Source organism: Convolutriloba macropyga, chromosome 15 (assembly GCF_964194025.1).
Source record: "Convolutriloba macropyga chromosome 15, txConMacr16.3, whole genome shotgun sequence".
NCBI lineage: Eukaryota > Metazoa > Xenacoelomorpha > Acoela > Convolutidae > Convolutriloba > Convolutriloba macropyga.
Window position 1 is genome coordinate 2,584,245 of NC_134482.1, and position 19,526 is coordinate 2,603,770.

At 36.7% G+C, this 19,526-nt stretch overlaps 1 protein-coding gene across 3 annotated transcripts in view; it reads left to right on the forward strand.

The window, feature by feature from the left end:
- The window catches only part of LOC142354679 (uncharacterized), a 158,625-nt gene that overhangs the window by 68,291 nt on the left and 70,808 nt on the right, over positions 1 to 19,526 (forward strand). For 2 of the 3 annotated variants that reach the window (XM_075407038.1, XM_075407037.1), the window contains exons 16-17: positions 188 to 271; positions 17,634 to 17,780. In XM_075407038.1, coding sequence (XP_075263153.1) covers positions 188 to 271; positions 17,634 to 17,780 — 231 coding nt within the window. Of the gene's footprint in view, positions 1 to 187; positions 272 to 5,282; positions 5,858 to 17,633; positions 17,781 to 19,526 lie in introns of those variants that run through there. The other variant, XM_075407039.1, reaches the window with a different exon arrangement.

Below are 19,526 nucleotides of genomic sequence, written 5' to 3' on the forward strand. Positions count from 1 at the left end.
AGTCACTTAACCATGCTTAAAAGACGAAACGCACACGTTTTAAAGTGACGAAAGTCAACGGAAGTCAACTTGTGGCTAAGTAGGAACTTCTGGCATTTTAACTTGTGACACTGCAGACTTTCTGCATTTTAAAATGTACAAGTGAGTGTTTTGAATATTGTGAAGTATTGTTTAATATTGTATTTAGATCTCGGCTACTCAAGTGCACTTTGAGAGTCTGAAGAGTGACATGGAAGAGCTGAGAGACAAATACGAGAGTGCCAAGTACCACGTATGTCATTCTAATCCTTAAACGTCAACAGTGTTACCAGAAATGTTTCTTCTGTGATATTAATTTGCTTGCTAATAATTGCAGAGGGTCTGGAATACAGAGCCGTCGGTCTGCCAACGGGAAATATTTGCAGTTTCCTTTTCTCGATTATAATAGACGCATTATTAATTGATTGATTTTTCGATTATAGTCTCACCCATTAATAGTTCCACATACTTTTCTCAATACAAAAACTAAACTTCATTAGTTTAATCAGTCAAGAAGTGTAAGACAAAATACCTGCGATAATGAACTCGTGATGCTGTTTTTTTATGGAACAAGGTGGAAATTTCAGTGATTTCAGGCCTTTAGGCATTCGAATATCAGGTTAACTTGTCTTTTTTGCTATATTGGATTGTTCTCTGTTTCAAGGGTGAAACTCTTCGCCTGGTCTGTAAAAACCTAGTAAGTATCCTAACAGGTTTTTCATCTTCACAATAGACGATCACTGCGCTTCATTTTAAATTAAGTGCCAACTAGTATGCGTTGCCTTAATTGAGACTTGTATGTGTTACCTTTTATCATCACTATTATGTGTCGCAGTTAATACCGATGCAGGAGCGAATAATGGGCTACTTTGGGTAACAGTGCTTGTGTCGCCAACCAGAATGATATTTGGATGGATTTGGTGCCAACACTTCTAATGTTAATTTATTTCAAAATGAAAGAACGCTCTTTATAAATGGCTTTACAAAATTTTCAATACATTAATTAACAATAGACCATTATCAGACAAATCGATTTATAAAATGCATAAACAGCTGCTGATTCTTATCAGTTATTTTCTGAAACTCTTTCAAGTTCTCAAGGAAAAGTAAGAAAAGCTAGAACAAAAATTAGCACTCTTAAAAACATTCAGATAAAATTAGTTTAAAATGCATGTAAGCTTATCTTACTCTAACAATGTACCTCTAATTTGGCCTCTTTGGGTAACTTTGCCGAAAGACTACTTAGATATCTAGCACCTTGTCATTTGAACATAGAATTATGAAAAATGATTTCGTTCTGTTCTGTAATAATTTTTTTTGTTAAGCGTGTTAATAGAAGCAACGCGTTTCTTTTGATGATTCTGCGAGTTTATCGACTATTCTATGACAATATTTGTTGGCCTTGCTATATTTGTTCGAACCCACCTTAGTGGGAGAAATTATATGCCGAACTGGTTTTTTTGTTCAGCCAATTTTGGCGGATCGTCATATTCTTCGTAGAGAGTTGTGAGTGGTATCATTAGAAAGTTGATCCAGCAAAGAATATATATTTAGAAAGATTTTGTAATTTTATTGTTTCCATAGAGTTATCGTGTTTTAAATTTTTGTTAACATTTTCCGTGTTTTAGCTCAAGTTTTCGTAAATTTTGCTTAAAAATATGCTGAAGCTAATAACTACAGTGTTATTGTTTTTTACCTTTGAAGACAGAGCAGACTTGTTGAACTGTTTGATCTGATTTTTTGCTAAAACATTTCCTAAACTTTCCAAATTTCAGATTTTTTTCTATCAAAAAATTGCATCAAACATGTTTCTTTAGCACACTCAGTTTAAATTTGCCGGAATTACAAACCTGAAACTGCTCAAACAATCTGTCCGAATCCCAAAGAGGGATAATTTCAGTTCCAGAGTTACTACTGGAATTATAATTTTTGCCTGTTTTTCGCTAATTTAGTTCAATAATTATGCAAAATTCTCTTTTGAAATAATAACTATTTTCGTCAAACTATTTAATCCGGTTAAATTTGGATCATTTTGTATTTTTGATGGCCGAGCAGCAATAGCAAGGCTAGTTTTGGTCTTATGCAAACTTTTTCGGATAGTATTGGGTCGCAGTTTTTTGTGTAATATTTTCGCCCTTTTTTATGGTGATTAGTGGTTTTTGTTGGTTTCTCTACAAAAAATTACGTTAATTATTTGTCCCATCCGTTTTGTAAGGAGGCGCAATTCAACATATATAATTGTTTTAGCTTACGATTTTAGTGGCTGGTGGACTTTTCTCGTAAGTTTTTTTTTTACTTAAGGATTTTTTATTTCAAGTTGTTTTTGTTGTTGTATGACATAACCTGAATAATGATAGGCCTCAGTAGGTATAAGTGAACTTATTCAATACATTCAGTGGACAGCTAATGGATTCAATGATTTTTTTAAAATTTGTTTTCAAAAATATCAAAATAGTTTCGAACTTTGCACTTTTTGTCATTTTTGTCAGCTTGTAACTTTGTTTAATGACAGGCTTCATCTGGTTTCTTGTGAAGCCATTGTTCATCTCATCTGTACTGGTTTAGTGTTTTAATGGATGCGTTTATAACTCTGAAACTATGAGTTATCCAAAAAAACTGAGTTGTTGTTACTAGTTAATAATTTGGGTCTTTGTTCTCTATTTAATTGCCTATTTCTTGTTATTTTGTAGTCTTATGACTCAGTGTCATTAACAACAGGTCCATTCCGCCTCTCAGGGAGATTCAATTTATTATATATAGTTTTTTAAATTAAAAGTTTATGTTTGCTTTGATTTTAAGATTATTTTTTTACAAAAAAAATCATTTTTAACCTTTGCCACTTGTTTTTATCTTACTAATGTCACCTTTTAGCCTAGAGTCAGTAGATAGGGGTCGCATCCTATCTCTATTAAATTTATTTTTTTGTTGTTTCAATGAATTTTTTTGTTTCAAGTAATTAATTGCTCTCAAATGAAAATTATAGCAAATAATTTAGTCCTGTTGGGCTTTTTTAATGCAATTTTTTGCTTGATCGATTTTTCGTCTGACCCATTTGACTTTTCGTCCTCAAAAAAAAAAGATAAATAGGTAGCGCTCAGAGGCAGCGCACAAATGACAGCACCCATATCACATTAATGGCCTTGAAAGGAAGCGCATTTAAAAGAATAGCATGTTTTTAGTGCACAGATTATGGTTTTAATGGTTTCGGCACCGTTTTGTCTTAAAAGTTTGCTGAGTTTTTGATGTTTGCGGTTATTTGGCGTTCTTTTTGTTGTCGTGTGAGATATTCTTGGTTTTGACTGTTCTTAAAGGCTTTTGTTGGAGGTATAGATGAACTTATATAATTATTCCAGTTGGTAGCTAAGAGTTTTCTTGACTTCGAAGTTATCTGATTTCAACAACTCTGAACGTAATTTTTTTAAATTTAAAATTTAGGTCTTTTTTTCCTAGTTACCTTTACTTGTTACCTAGTTCTATTAGGGACTGCTCCAAAATCTTTTATAATGAAGTGCAATTTAATTTGCTTAGATTTAAAATAATGATGTTTTGACTTTGTTTAGTGTTTCTTTCGAAAATAATAGGAGTTTTCGTGGTTCTTAATTTTGGTTGTTAATTGATTTCTTTGTTTTTTCCACTAGTCTCGTTGATGGCAGATCATGTCGCCTCTCTAATTTGGTATTAATATATTCGTTTAGTTATTGGATGCCCTGGAACGAAGTCTGAGGCAATTATTGTAAACGTAGTGTATGTACTTTTTTATTGCAATAATTTTGCTTGACCGTTTCGTCTGTTCGAGTGACTTTTCTGCCCTGGACTTTGCGTTTTGTGTCATCTAAGTTTTTATCCTAATCAAAATTCCAAGCAGTTGCACTCAAATGGCGGCAGTTTGCTTCTAAAAGTGAAATAAAAAGTGCGCACCAATTTGTTCGTTTTTACTTCAAATCTTAACGGTGATATACAATACCGTCTAATGATGTGATTTGAAGCACTCTATTAAACTTCTTGGCCCCCTCAAGCTAAAACCAACCTCACCCTCCCACCCCACAGCTCAATTAGTTTGCAATTGATTATATCTCCCACCAGTCGCTCGAGAATAATTCATCCTATGTTAGTCGGTAATGTTTTGAGTTCAAAACGATTTTTTATTCAAGTGCCAATTTGGACAATATGTAAAATTTTTTTTCTTTTCTATCTCTTCCTCATTTGGTAGAATATAAATTCTAAAATAATGTTTATGTTTATTTCTCTAATTTGTCGAAGCTTGAATATTTGGTACTGAAATCAAATTTATATCGATGAGCAGGACATTTGTATGATATCGGTTAGGACATTTGATGCAAACGCACTTCACCGACTCCTTGTATTTAATTGTAATTAGTATTTTCTCACGTTTTGCCATATGAACGGTCTTTTTATTTTCAGTTTGCGTGCCAGAATATTGTAGCAGTTGTTTTTTACTTTGTTTGTCCGCTAATTTTCTGCACTGATTTCGAATCAATGCTTTGTCATCCTATTTGTATATTTTTGACAATTTTTTATGTCTTGAAAATAAGAATAGTAATTTTTTGTAGGAAAGAATTGCAGTAAGGTATATTTTCGAGATATCGTAATTCATCAGAACTAAGCGCCACAAATACGCTTTGATTGGAATAACAGCCTTTGGAATCCACCACCAATTGTTTGACTATGTAGGATATTTTGTAAATGTTGGCTCGCGAAGCAGTTTTTCATGCATTCATTTTAGTTTGAGCTGAAAGGCATTCAATTTGAAGCATTCGCGGTTCGTAAATCTCCTCGCATATATAACAATTTTTATAGCTGTAAGTTTTTATACCATTTTATATGATACGTGCATATGTATTATGGTATGATGTGTTTGTTCAATGGTGAAAATAGACATAGGTGACTGAATTTATTGATTACTTAAATTTGTTTTCGGTGCACGCTTTAAAATGACTTTGGCTAAAGAGAGCGTATAACTAAACTTTGCTTTAAATGGCAAAAATGCTTTTTGACTAAACAAGTAGTACATTTTCAGTAAACAGCTTTTGCGGCTCTGTTTTTTTCTATCTGATATCGTGTAGTTTTTTCTCGGCTGTAATCAACCATTTATAAAAACAGTAGTAAGTCTCCTTTATAACAATGGCCATTTCTCATCAAAGTCTTGACTCTTGATAGCTTTTTGAATTTAGTATCTCGTATGTGTATAGATAAACTTTCTCTCGCAAGCCTTTTACTTTTTTCTATCTGCTTAAAGCCAACTTTACGCTTCACTTTTGTAGTTTTTAACTTTATTGTTGCGTGCGTTTTTTACTTATGCGTATTGAAGTTATACAGCAGATTATTTTCGAACTGCACGTTTTAGTTTTTTAGAACTAGCGATTATATCTGTCGCATTTTGCTCTCTGGGGTGTTGGTTTCTCACTTCTGGGACCCTAAAAGAGTCGGATCCTTCGTCCCTTACAAATTTATGATTCCAAGTACTGCTGTGCTCGTAATTGGAACCCTATAACAAGAGCAATTACATTTAAAACATTGTTCTTGGTTGATCTGATTTTTTTTCACTCGCATTGGCAACTAGTTACCCTAATTTTCTATTCGCCAATTTACCATGGATCGAAAAGATAGTCCAGCTAGAAGAGGTTTGCAAAGTTACGAGGCCTACAGGAGTCGTCAAGACATCAGTCCTCTCAGAAGACCTACCTCGACCGCCCCTCTATCGCCCTCCCCCTCCCCTTCTCGCGTCCCATCCTCGAGATCTCCAACTAGAAGTACCGCCTCCATTAGCCCATCTAGGGTCAAAAATCAAGTCACATTTGATGTACCATATCGAGCAAAGGTAATTGTACATCCTTTTTGATCAAGTTTCCTGATACATATTCGAACTTTTGGTATTCATTTATTCGCTGGCACTATCGTTGCCGTCATACAAGCAGTTTTGCGAGAGCTTTGCCTTTTAACAAATTTTGATATACAGCCTTAAAACTGTTTGCTGCCGAATCTTGCCAAGAGGCTTTGAAGAAAAATAGCAATTTTTGGAACAGCAATAACTTCAAATTACTTGCTGCTGTGATCATCTGGCTCAGAAAAGTGGATTTAATTAATCTTTGGGTTTCACTTTCTTCCTGTGCCTGTTTAGGAAATATCTTCGCTTTTAGAAAAAATAGTTCTCTGACAACTGGGTGTTGAATTTTTTGAATGTTTGAAGAGATTAGTCGGTGGAAAAAGGCGAGAGAAATATTTAGGGTCTTTCATAATTTAAATTTTGACTCTCACCTTATCACACAAGCTAAACAATTTTGGTCCTGATTTCAACAATAAAAAGTGGAAAGGATTTTGGTAGTGAAAAATTTCATTGTATCGCCTTTACGGGCTTATCTATTGGCCATTGCAAGTTGTTCAGTGGTGGTAAATGTTTCTGGGTAGTTTATGCAATTTTCATTTCCTGTAACATTTTTCAGTTCCAGTTGTTCAATATGTTCATTATTTTTTCACGCTAATCTGAAAGCGTCAATGAACTTTTTTTCTTTGACTTTTTATAAGCTTTAGAGGTCTGTTAAATTTTTTTTCTAATTTCTTGAATTCAATGCCAGTTGCCATAACCACTAGGATGTTAAACCGTCGAGTTGTCAAAATATGGGGACGAATTTGTATTCGTCTTTTAGTATCAGTTATTGTAACCAGCTCTTAGTATCGGTTTTCCTAAATACCTGGTTTTCTTCAATCCTAAAGAATCAAAGTAATAGTTTTGAGATGTATTTTATCAATTTTCTTTGTTGATAAAATGGTAGAAGTGGGTATGATGTGCGTTTCCTATAATCTAGAAATTGAGGTTTTTTGTAAATTTTGTATTCAAATCAGAAACCAGAAACAAATGATAGGAACCAGGCCAATTTAAGTACCTTGTTTTTCTAGTTTCCATGGGTTTGAAAATTTTTTATTTTTGCCTCTTGCATTTTGCCATTATCCAATGGGTTTGGGTTTTGTTAGAGGAGTTTTTTACTGAGACCAGCAGCTAGACTTTGATATTACAAATTGTAGGTTTGGTTCACTTGAATGATAGCTGTAGACTTTTGCCTTCCTCTGTAAGTGCCATTGTCTGAACCACGTTTTTGAGAAACCGTACTGCTTGTTATCAAAAATTAAACCCGAAGTCCGTTGGAACGCGCTGAAAATGTAGTTTTGCTTATTGTGCTGAATTTTAAACGCATTATCACAAAATTTCTACTTCTTTCAACACTTTAAATAGATATTTATGTAGCATTTATCTGCTTGATAAAGTCTTAGATTTCCTCGAACAGGATTTCTTTAAATGTTATTCTATGCATTCACTCATTTTTCCTGTTATTCTTAAATATTTAGGGCATTTCATTCATGTCCTTAAGGAACATGTCCCATCTTTGGAATCCGGTCCCCAGAAGTCTAGTCTGCTTTACTTCCGCAACTTAATATTTCAGTCAGAATTTCAACTGCTAATCTTGTGAATAGAGGGTTACGTAGCTCTTTGATGACATTTTCAGAACTTTTATTTTTTTTCTCAATTTTTTTTAAACTTTCAGATAATGTTTTTAGATGCGTTTCAACATTTCTCTATATATTACCAGACTTTCAGCTCATCTCTTTTATTTTTTCAGCACTTCTTTTATTAAATTTCTACAATTGAACACCCCATTGATCTTCTCATTAAGGATCGTATCTTGCCAGCCGAATTGTTTATCTCAAAAGTTACCTTAATGAAGCTAAAAACAGATATAAGACACTGGGAAACATCCGAAAAATTTTAGTGTTTACTAGTTGTCAAAACGCTAGACAGAACAAGAGAATAAATCAAATTATTATGGAGTAATAAATCTTTGATCTTGAAAAGGGTTCAAAAATGGAACCAATTGCCCTCTTCAGTCAGAACTTTCAACAGTAAAACTTGCTTTAAAAATGTTTTAACCGAGTTTTTGCTCGACCAGCGCAAAAATGTACCTGTTAATAGACAAATAGGAGCTTTCAAATCATATTTTTACCTATGAGAACGAACAGCCGCAATTTTAAGATTTTTATTTTAATAACAATACTGATACTGTGATTAATTTGTTTAACATTTGAGAGCATGTGGATATTTAATTTTAGGGTTATAATCAGTATAATTTACATGTTTGCAAACTTGAAAAAAACATATCTGACATGTTTACTATATCTTGCAAATATCCTTTTTCCGAGCCTTCTCTTATGTTTTAGATGTAATTAGGGGTCATAATAACAATGCAGAACATATTACATGTGTACCAGGAGAGGCACGTGCTAAAAACTGTAACTTTGAACACCAAGTCATAATGTTGATTATATAGATGTAATTCAATGGTTAGGAAATGGATGACTTTTTCACGGTAGCAAAAGAAGATTTGTGAAGCAAATCTCACGAAAGTTTTAACTGTTGACAAGGAACAACAGTGGGCAAAGGGTAGCCCAGGCATATCGTGCCAAAGTAACTATAACTCAAGGGTCTTTTTTGAAACACCACCAACACTGGCGTCAGTGAAGCAAGCTGATTAGTTTGCTTCTCTGACGTCCGGCCACAACACCGCCAACACTACACATTCAAAATTAACTGAAGGCGGAACACCGCACAGTTTTTTCTGGTGACCCCCCCCCTAACCAAGCTCGAACGCGCAACCTCAAGGCAAAGGCAAGGGCAAAGGCAAAGACAAAGACCACGAATCATCCCCAAAGGCCAAGACTCATCCCCCACCGGACAATAAAGACCCCCCAACACAGTCAACATTTCAACAACACAATACACAAAGCAGAATACAAACCTCCTGACAGCAATGCCGAACAGAACCATGCAACCACCCGTTTTAAAAGCAAAAATCAGGGTGATGGGGGAGAAAATTGCAAAGAACCTGCAAACCATGAGCGAACTGATTGACAGTGGGAACATAAACGCAGCGAAAAATGTTCATGAAAAGGCAGCGGAAACATTTTCGGAGTTCGAGGAAACCAGTTATGAATTCACAGCTTGACGAAGATCAGCACGAGGAGTACATCGGAAAAATCACTGACACGTGGAACAACATCGACGACATGAAAATTAAAATTCAGAATCACCTTTCGCAAGAAAACACCACAACAAACTACAACGCACAAGACAACAACGCGACAACAGTAACAGCCGACTCGACAGCGGATAACTCAGCAACCAACAACATCAACACTAGAGCAATTGGACAACAGCAAACATCCGTTAACAGAAGTTTACACAACGAACAACCAAAAACTAGAAATTCCGCTCAACGCGACAACCTCAACAGCTTTTGGTATGATAGACTAGCTTACTCAAGCAGCCTAAACGACCAGCAGAACAGAGTTACTGGGATGGGGGACACACAAATATTCAATCAGCCAACAGAACAACCACAACAATTGTCAACGACGTTATCACAACCAGTTCCATTCTATACGCCTTATGTGGAAGCTCTTCCAAAGATGGATCTTCAGAAGTTCAACGGTCACCCGAGCAAATGGGCAGATTGGTACAGCCGTTTCAGTTTCATGATTGGAGACACTCAGCTCAGTGATGGACAGAAATCGCCTATCTACAGGGACTTGTAATTGGAAAAGCCAAAACAGCCATTGAAGGATTTGCATGCAACGGACATCTGTACAAGGATGCAATAAACGAGCTGAAACAGCGGTTTGGGAACCCAAACGTCATCATTAGCAACTTGTTGGAGAAACTCATCAACTACAGGCCACCAACAACATCTCTTCCTTGGACAATTGTGAATTTTTCCTTATTCATAAACACCATGACAAGGACATTACAAGAACTGAATTTCGAAGCCGATCTCAACAGCACGACAATCTTGAAGCATGCAACCGACAAACTACTTTACAGCGAAGAATTCAAATGGAATCAGTTTGTTTTACGACGAAGAATTAAGCAGCCGACACTTGCAGACTTCAACCAATGGATTAAAGAAATAGCAGAAGCACATGAACGCTCAACGCATCAAGGACGAAGCAATACTAGTCTCAGCACAAACAGTGATACACATCAACGAAATTTCAACTTACATGGAACCCGACAATTTCATCAACAACCAACTCATCCAAACAGGGAACAGCAGCAACAACAACCAACACAGAACATAAACAACATTAGCAACAACAGGAACCAGTACAACCAGAGGAGCACAACACAAATGCTTCAAGCAACAAGGGTAAGCAACAGCAACAACCAGCCTCTGCCTTGTGTCTTCAACGACGGTAATCATCAGTTATTCCATTGCCCAACGTTTAAAGCAAAGACAGCAGACGAAAGACTACAAACGGTTTATCAGTTGAACCTTTGCAGAAACTGTTTGGGAGCAAATCATCGAGCCAACAACTGTCCCTCAACCTCTAATTGCAGGGAGCAAGGATGCGGACAGCGACACAACACTATGTTACACGGTGCCAACAGTAGATACGGACGAACAATGACATCAATTGTTCAAACAAACTCTCAATTGAGCAACTCAAGAGGAAATGGTAACTCATTTGCAGTCATCAACAACAAAGATATAGCCAAAACAAAGGACACGACAGCAGCAACAAAAACAACGAATCTTCTCTATGTCATGCCAGTTATTTTACACAACAAAGAGAACAAAGTTCGAACATACGCCTTCATCGACCCAGGAAGCAGCTTGACAATACTTCTCTCGAAGACAGCCGACGAACTACGCCTTCAGAAAGAAACACGTCAACAACTTGTCTTGGAGGGAGCCAACGGAACAGACACAAAATCGTGTTATACAACGTCAACAGAAATTTTGAATTTGGAAGACGAGGAACGCTACAACCTCAAACAGATATACGTTGTGGAAAACATCAATTTGCCAAAGCTGAGGGAGCACCCGGGAGACATTGCCAGAAAGTATGACCACCTTAGACATGTCAATATGCCAACTCTGGATAATCTCGAAGTCACAGTAGTGATTGGACAGGACAACATTAACCTTATCTCACCAGTCAGAGTGGAACAAGGACCATCGACAGCACCAAGCGCAAGTCTTTTCAAACTTGGTTGGACTATTTCTGGACCCCATACAGTATTGGATGACAGCAAAACACAACATTCAATGCATCATACTGCTTTGTTTTGCAGCAATTGCCTCGAACAAGACAATGACCTCAACCAAGAAGTTTCTCATTGGTGGAAAGCAGAAACAATTCCATTGGAATTCAAAACCAAGTCAAATGATCCAGAAGTTTTGTTGGCCACCAAGATACTCAACACAACATGCGTGAAACAAGCAGATGGACGTTATGAAACGGGACTTCTCTGGAAAGACGACAGCAGTTTACCAGACAACCGATCACAAGCCTTGACACATCTGAATCATCTTGTCAACAGACTACAGAAAAGACCTAAACAGTACAAGAAATACAATGAGGGCATTCAAGCAGACCTGGAAAAAGGCTACATTGCAAAAGTACCTTTCCATAGACAGAAAGATACAGGATGGTACATTCCACACTATGGTCTTGTCAGCCCAAACAAACCCGACAATATACGAAGAATCTGCAATGCCAAAGCACCACAAAGCGGAACAAGCCTCAATGACAAACTCTTAGCTGGACCTGACCTCCTCGGAAATATGCTTGGAATTTTGCTACGATTCAGACAGGGAGCCATCGCCATCCAGGGAGACATCGAAGCGATGTTTATGCAAATCGGAGTACGACAACAGGACCGACGGTATCTACGATTCATGTGGAGACAACCCAACAGCCCAAAATTAGAGGTGTACGAATACCAAAGGCACATCTTTGGAGCCAGAGACTCACCAGCTTGCGCAAATTTTGTTTTGCAACAGACAGCCAAAGACGACATCGAAGATCACCCAAATTCTCTAGAGATCATTCAGCGGACATTCTACATGGATGACATGGTTGCATCTTTCAGCGACGCCATCACAGCTTTCACTACAGCCAAGGATGTCAAGGATACTCTGAAGAATGGTAAATTCAATCTGACAAAATGGTGCAGCAACAGCCGTGAGTTTTGTGAGCAGATGCAAGATGATCTATGCAAACCAGTGGAGGAGCTCTTCAGTAAAGGTTTTCATCAAAGAGTACTTGGAGTTTACTGGAGCTTAGACGAAGACAAAATCATGTTCAAAGCGAAAGACAGAAGGAACCTGGACAGGAAAACTTGGACCCAGCGCAAGTTTCTCTCTTTCGTGTCAAGTTTCTACGATCCTTTGGGAATCATATCGCCATTCCTCATACGAGCCAAAATTCTACTGCAAGAGTTGTGGAAACATGGACGCGAATGGGACAAAGCTATCAGTGGAGACAATGGAAAGGCTATCAAAGATTGGGTACAGGAAACGGAACAGATAGGTACGGTAGGGGTAAACAGGTTGGTAGGTGGTACAGGACTTGGGGACACAATGGAACTTCATGTATTCTGCGACGCATCATTGGAAGCAACAGCAGCAGTAGCATACATCAAGACAACCAGGAACCAAGAAACCACAACTCGTTTTCTCATGGGAAAAACAAGAGTGGCACCCTTACGTCAAACAACAATCCCCAGACTAGAACTGCAAGCAGCACTTTACGCGGCAAGATTGAAGAAAACAATTGAGGATGAAATGGATTTCAAGTTTGACAAAATCTTTCTGTGGAGTGACAGCACGACCGTTCTCAGTTGGATAAAGAACTTCAAATTGAAACACAAGATGTACATCGGAAACCGAATTGCCGAAATAAGGGATCTCACAAACACCAATCAGTGGAACTACGTCAACACCAAAGACAACCCAGCAGATCAAGGAACGAGGGGACTAACAGCAACAGAAATGACAGAAAAATCTCTTTGGTTACAGGGACCACAGTTTCTTCTATCTTCTAACGACAACACCACAACAGACGAACAACAACACGAAACTGTTTTCTTGAACAGCGCAGAACAGAAGCCTCAGGGAACACGACGACAGCCAATTGACAAAGACCTAATTGATGCCAACAGGTTTAGCCAGTGGTTGAAACTAAGAGCCGTCATCATCAAAATGAAAAACCTCAGAAACAAAACGAGAACACGGGACCAGCAGATCATAGATGCAGAGAACTTTCTTTTCCGTCTATCTCAACAACAATCATTCGACGAGGACATAAATCAACTAACACACAACAAGCCAATTCAAAAAAGGAGTAGATTGATTCAGTTGACACCTTCAATAGACGAAGATGGTATCCTTCGATCAAATAGCAGATTAGCCAACGCACCAGTTTCAGCAGCAACAAAAAAGCCAATAATCTTAGACGGTAGGAACAGGATTATTCGTCTTTTTCTGGAACTGCAACACAACATCATCAGGAGAGGCACGTGCTAAAAACTGTAACTTTGAACACCAAGTCATAATATTGATTATATAGATGTAATTCAATGGTTAGGAAATGGATGACTTTTTCACGGTAGCAAAAGAAGATTTGTGAAGCAAATCTCACGAAAGTTTTAACTGTTGACAAGGAACAACAGTGGGCAAAGGGTAGCCCAGGCATATCGTGCCAAAGTAACTATAACTCAAGGGTCTTTTTTGAAACACCACCAACACTGGCGTCAGTGAAGCAAGCTGATTAGTTTGCTTCTCTGACGTCCGGCCACAACACCGCCAACACTACACATTCAAAATTAACTGAAGGCGGAACACCGCACAACATGTGTCTTACAAATAACTATCTTTTGAAATTTGAGCCGGAGGTGAAGTGAAAGCGGCTTTTTCTCCTGCGGTTGACATCTCTTCTATAAATAGGAATAAATTACGTCTTCATCTAATTCAAACGATTGTCTATTTTCCCTATTTATTGTTTGTGATAGAAAATACACAATACACTGCTCATCATTCTCAATTCATACATGCTTGTAATGTGATACAACACATTTACCATGCATCACTCATAATAGTAAATTATGGTTTCATTTTTTGCTATGTCTTGAGAAGGATGTGTTATAAAACAGGTTAGTGACGTCATAGCAATAATTAACCGTCACTCATATCTTGTTTATCACATTTATCAGTTTACAGAACACACCCAATTTTTATCATTCACAAATTATTGTTCCTTATTTGAATCTAGAAATACGCATCATTTATGACGACAGTTTCCGGATGCTCTTTGAAGGTAATAGGGTTGTCTGTTTCAAAAATTATTAGCGATTTATTCATTCTTTTGTTAATGCCATGAACATTCTGCTCTTTAGATAATTTATATAGTGAAAAATTGATATTGATTTTTAAATTGAACGCGCTAAATTCATTTAGAAACTTTTGTATTCAAGCTATTAATGAACAGTAGAATCGCAAATTGCTGTGCTATCCAGATTCGTACAGCTACGATTAAGAGCATCAATGATGTTTAGAGTTTCATGCCTCTGAACTCATTTTCACTTGTACTGCTGGCGCCACGCGTACTGCTGGCAAATTAATGGAAAACGTCACATCTTATTTCACATAACTACCTTGAAACTATTTGAAGGGACCACAATACGTTATAACAAAACGGCTGGCGTGATTCTGGTCAGAAACGTCCCACGCTTGTATTCGACTTCATTTTGTAGTCAGCGGTTTCAAATCTGTCCGGTTATTACGTTTTTGCAGTTAACTTTGGTGAACTGTGTTATCCGCTATGCTGTAGATTACCGTTGCATTATTTGATACTCAATAAATAAATTCAAATAAAAACTGGTTCAACTTTGCTGAATAACAAATTGCTCCGCTTCAATATAGCAGAAATCCAAAATTTCGAATAATCAATTAGTGTCAGATTAGAGGTTTTTAACTATATCTCTTTATCAACAATTGCAGGTGAGATAAAATTTTGCAGGGTTATAACCGTTGGGTAGACCCACTGTCTGAAAAAAGAATAAACGACATTTGATAAACTGTATTTGTGGGGCTACTGGTTTTTTTTATATCCAATCTTAATACATGGGCAAAAATTACGATTTTCACTAACTTTGTAAGTAAAGATTCAAACTTGAGCAAACTTGGCTGTCAACAGCAGTCTCATATAACTAGTCAATCGAGAAAGAATCGCACTGTATCGGTTAATTGATTTTCGAGAAACAAACTAACAAATTCCAACTCAGAAATGAATATTGGGAGTTTTTTAATGAACATTTTTTTTTCTCAATTGGCCTCAATAACACCAATATCAAACTATGCTAGGCTTCGTTAAAGCCAGTAAGAGCAACTGCTTATGTGCCTTGGACCAAGTTTCTCTTACTTTGGAACTTTGTTCCTCGGAACAAAAGATTGAGAATATCAAAGTTAATTCTATTTTCAACAAGTCAAAGTTAAGTCAAAACTGTACAATCACTAATATGAGAAATTGAAACAAGACACAAGAACAATCAATTTACTGCTTAATTAATCGTTTTTAAATACGCACTTTGTCAGGTTAAGAGGGCCAAAATTTCGAGTTTCAACTGATTTTTGTAGTTTTTCGAGCTCCTCTTATGCTGCCAGTCACGTGGGTTTGCATATCAAATTTTCATCTCCGATTGGTTGTCGATAAAGATGTCGGCAGAACGTAAACAGTTTTCATTATGGTCACTTTTTCAATGTAAGTTTGATGTCATGGGATGTTTGTTGACGATGTAGAAATGTTGTCGAATGTTTTGTATCCGTAACTCGTTGATTCGCAAACCAATCGCAAAAGATCTGATGCAACATACATAAGTCATAACGTTGTTTTGCTGATGTGGAGATAGTTCGAGTTTGAGTTTCACTTCATTTATAATATTTACGTTCTAATAATAGTTACTCAATATAAATGATGACAATGTGAACAAATCAATATTGCTTCGATAGAATGTAGCATTAAATTTTGCTTGTCATGCTATTCTCACTTTACTGCTTGGTTTGACCTTGATTTGATTTTTTCACCATGAAGCATAGCCTCAACATCGCTGGCCCTGTTTTCCATCGCAAAACATCTCCTTTTCGTATTACAGGGGCGAGCTTCACTACTTTTGTAAACTCCGTCATTTGTTTGAATCACACCGTCAGACCCATCGACGGTCGCCGTAACTCGACCCAAATTATAATATCCTCGCTTATCGCTGTCTGCGATTAACCAAACGAGGTCGCTTTCTTTAAGGGTTTCGTTTGCCGTAGATCTCCATTTTTGCCTGTTATTTAATGTTGGCAAATACTCTTTACGAAATCTGTCCCAATTGAGATTTGCATAGGCTTGAGTCTGTCGAAACAGCTTTTGATAATCAGTAAATTCCTCTGCACATGGTAAATAGGGTAAGCAGAAGTTTTTGTTGCCAAGCAAGAAGTGATTGGGAGAGTTTTTGAGAAATTCGGATTATGAATATTTAACGAGCCTTTCTTCTTGCTATGAACATAAATTATTCTAATTAATTTTGTTATTATCGTTATTATGCTTGCCTTAAATGTTGTTTTTTTTCAGCTCACAAGAGTGTTCAAAAATATAGCGTTGAGTTTTTCAAAATTTTGATTGAGTTACAATGCCAAATTCAAAGGGGCTTTGTTATATCAGCATCCTTAATATTAAAAAAATGCTGAAAAATTTTGTGAACCGTTTTGCTCTATTTTGACAATAATCAGGAGTCTGGTTTACTTTCTTCAGAAAAGAGAATGTACAAGAAGGAGAATTCAGCAGCCCGTACTTCTTTTTGTAAAATCTAGCAAAACAATGAGACAATAAGGTCTCTGTCTGCAAACTTTAAAAGAAGATAATATGCGTTGAAGCGTTCTTTGAACTAGTTTCATTGGTTTCTATTTGGTTCGAGAATCTACATTTGGGAGTCTGTTGCTCGTATACAAAAAGTTTAATTTTGGAATTTTCCTATATTTTTGAAAATGTAGCCAAAATGTTGTCTTCTTTGCTTTTTTTTTCTACTTTTTCTCTAAATAACATTAGCATTAAAACAAAAAACGTTTAACTGAACAAACCCAAATGGAAATGTTATCTTATTCCAATGTAGGTCCAGAAGACGCAAATTGTTAAGAAAATGGCAAAATGTCCGGAGATTTCTCAGTAATTGGTTGCTACTTCGATGAGCTAGGAGCTATTTTCTTGTCTGATGCCCCTGCATTTCTCTTTCTTGGGATGAGCCAGGAGCTATGACTTCCAAAATTTGCGATTAAAAAAATGGTCAAAATTATTTAAAAATGTTCTAAAATCTGTCTCGATTTTTTTCCAAGAGTTTTTTTTTAAACTTGTCCGATGATTTTCCAATGAGAGCCTAATATCGATAAGTTTGGCCAAATTTAAATCGATTTACTCATAATGTTGCCAAAAAAATTAAATGCAGAGAGCTTTTAAATGGTACCTCATAAGGTTGTCTAGGATGCTCTCAAAAAAGCCAAAAACTGAACAGAAAAAAGGTAGGGCTGACATAAAATTCTCTCATCGAAAAATGTGGGAACAATAACGTTTTTTGGCCTTCTTGGCATTAATTGATGCCATTATTTATAACCAAGCTGAACTTAATCCTCACCTTAATGAGGTTTGAACTCAAAGCCCCCTCCCGCTTCGACGTTCTAAGTCGTTTCATACGAATTCACTTGGTTACATTTGTTTGTTTTTTGCAGCTGGCCAATCGAGAGGAATCACTGGCCTCTCTGGACTCAAGCCACAAGGAGTACATGGAAGAGATTACGAGGAGAGAGAGGAGTATCCAGAACCTGGAACTGCAGCTACTTTCTGCTCAGGAGGAGTCCAGACGCATACAAGATGACGTAAGACACACTTCTCTGTTTGGTCTCTATCATAAAATTGATCAAGAACAGGGGGTCACTCTTAAGATCTTGAGAATTGTTTTCAAATGGAAAACAGAAGAGAGTTTTTGTAAGATGTTGAAGGGAATTTATGTAATGACACAATAAAGGCTGACAATTTTTGTCACTATTTTTAGCAGAAACTTTTGTTAATTTGATTTGGTCAACATAACTAATTTAGGGGCAGTTATGGTAGCCAATTTTAAAAGTTTCAATTTTCAAGGTAACTGCTGTCACTCTTTATTTTATTTACATTCGGAGTAACTAAGGTCTATCCGTGGTCGCAACTCCCCCCGTCGAGGGGGGGTGGGGTGCGGCCACGGAGAGGCTGAGTGGAGCGCCACCCGACCGCACACCAAATATAATGGTCCACCGAACAACTGATTTATGGAGCAATGAGACAGGATGACCTCAACTGATTTATGGAGCAATGAGTCTGTATGAGGATGAGCTCTTACTTAACCATAGCTTCAAGTTGACCATAGCCTGACCAATGTTGGCTCCAATTATGGTACCCCATGAAAGTTTCGACGCAAAAAAGTGGCTATAGTCACCAAAAAAGAGCATTAATGCTCCGTATATGAACAGTCTGAGATGTGGGGAATAATAGAATAAGGACAGCTGAGAACAGCCAACTGTTAATGCAGACTCAAAGCCTAATGCTGCTCCGCTGCGATTACGCAGAAACAAAATTATTATTTATTTTTGACCAAAAATGATAAAACTGTCGGCTAAATTTCTCATTTTTGCCTTGTCGGCTAAACGCCCTGTCGGCCAATTTTCCTCGCACCCATGTAAACCCCCATTATTTTATACAAAATTCGCAGAAGTTTTTACACTTTATTTTTTAGCCTTTATTTATTAGTCACTCATTTTCGTTGTTTTCATGAAAATGCCACAGTCGGATGATTTTCAAGATTCTAAGCTTTAATACAAAATTGTTAACAAATAAAATTTGTTGGCAAATACTTTTTCCTGTTGTGCTTTGATGGTTGTTGATGGAGTTGGATTTGAAAGCGTAAATGCTAATCCGATCGTTTTAAAATTTAATCGTTTTAATCCAAAATTAGTAGTCACGGGGAGTTTTCTGATTTTTTTTGTTTTTACCAGAACTCTTCAGTATTTAGTTGTTGGGAGGCATGCCTATCACTTTTTTCTGTTACTTCGTTCTATTATCGTCAAGAGGGCATGGATAGTCGACTTCGAATTAGACAAAAGTTTAGTTTTTTGTTTTTTAGCGGTTTTGAATCATATAAAAATGGATATTTCACATTGTTACGGATCAATTAAATTAACATTGTTTTTACGGCCAATTAAATTACTTCAGACTCAAAACCGTAAAAAACAAGACGCCTTAAATTATCATTCTTTTACTGTACTTTGTTGTTACATTGTTTACTGAGATGTGGTTTTGAAATTTGTCAATTTTTCTTGAATCTTGTCCGGTCTTGATATCACCTATTTCACCTAGCAAAAGTGACGTAACTGAATTATAGCGACAAAGTATTGTCACTCCCGTTCTGTATAGGTATCAATTTCTAAAAAAAAACAGCTGTTTAGTACTGTTTTTTCCTTTTCGTCACTATTTATCATAAAAACAGCTATTTATCCTATAGTGTTTACTACTTTTTTGGGGAAACTTGCTGTTCTTGCAATTTTTGTTACAAAGTAGATACAGTAAGTGACATTATTTTTTGGTGTTGCGGA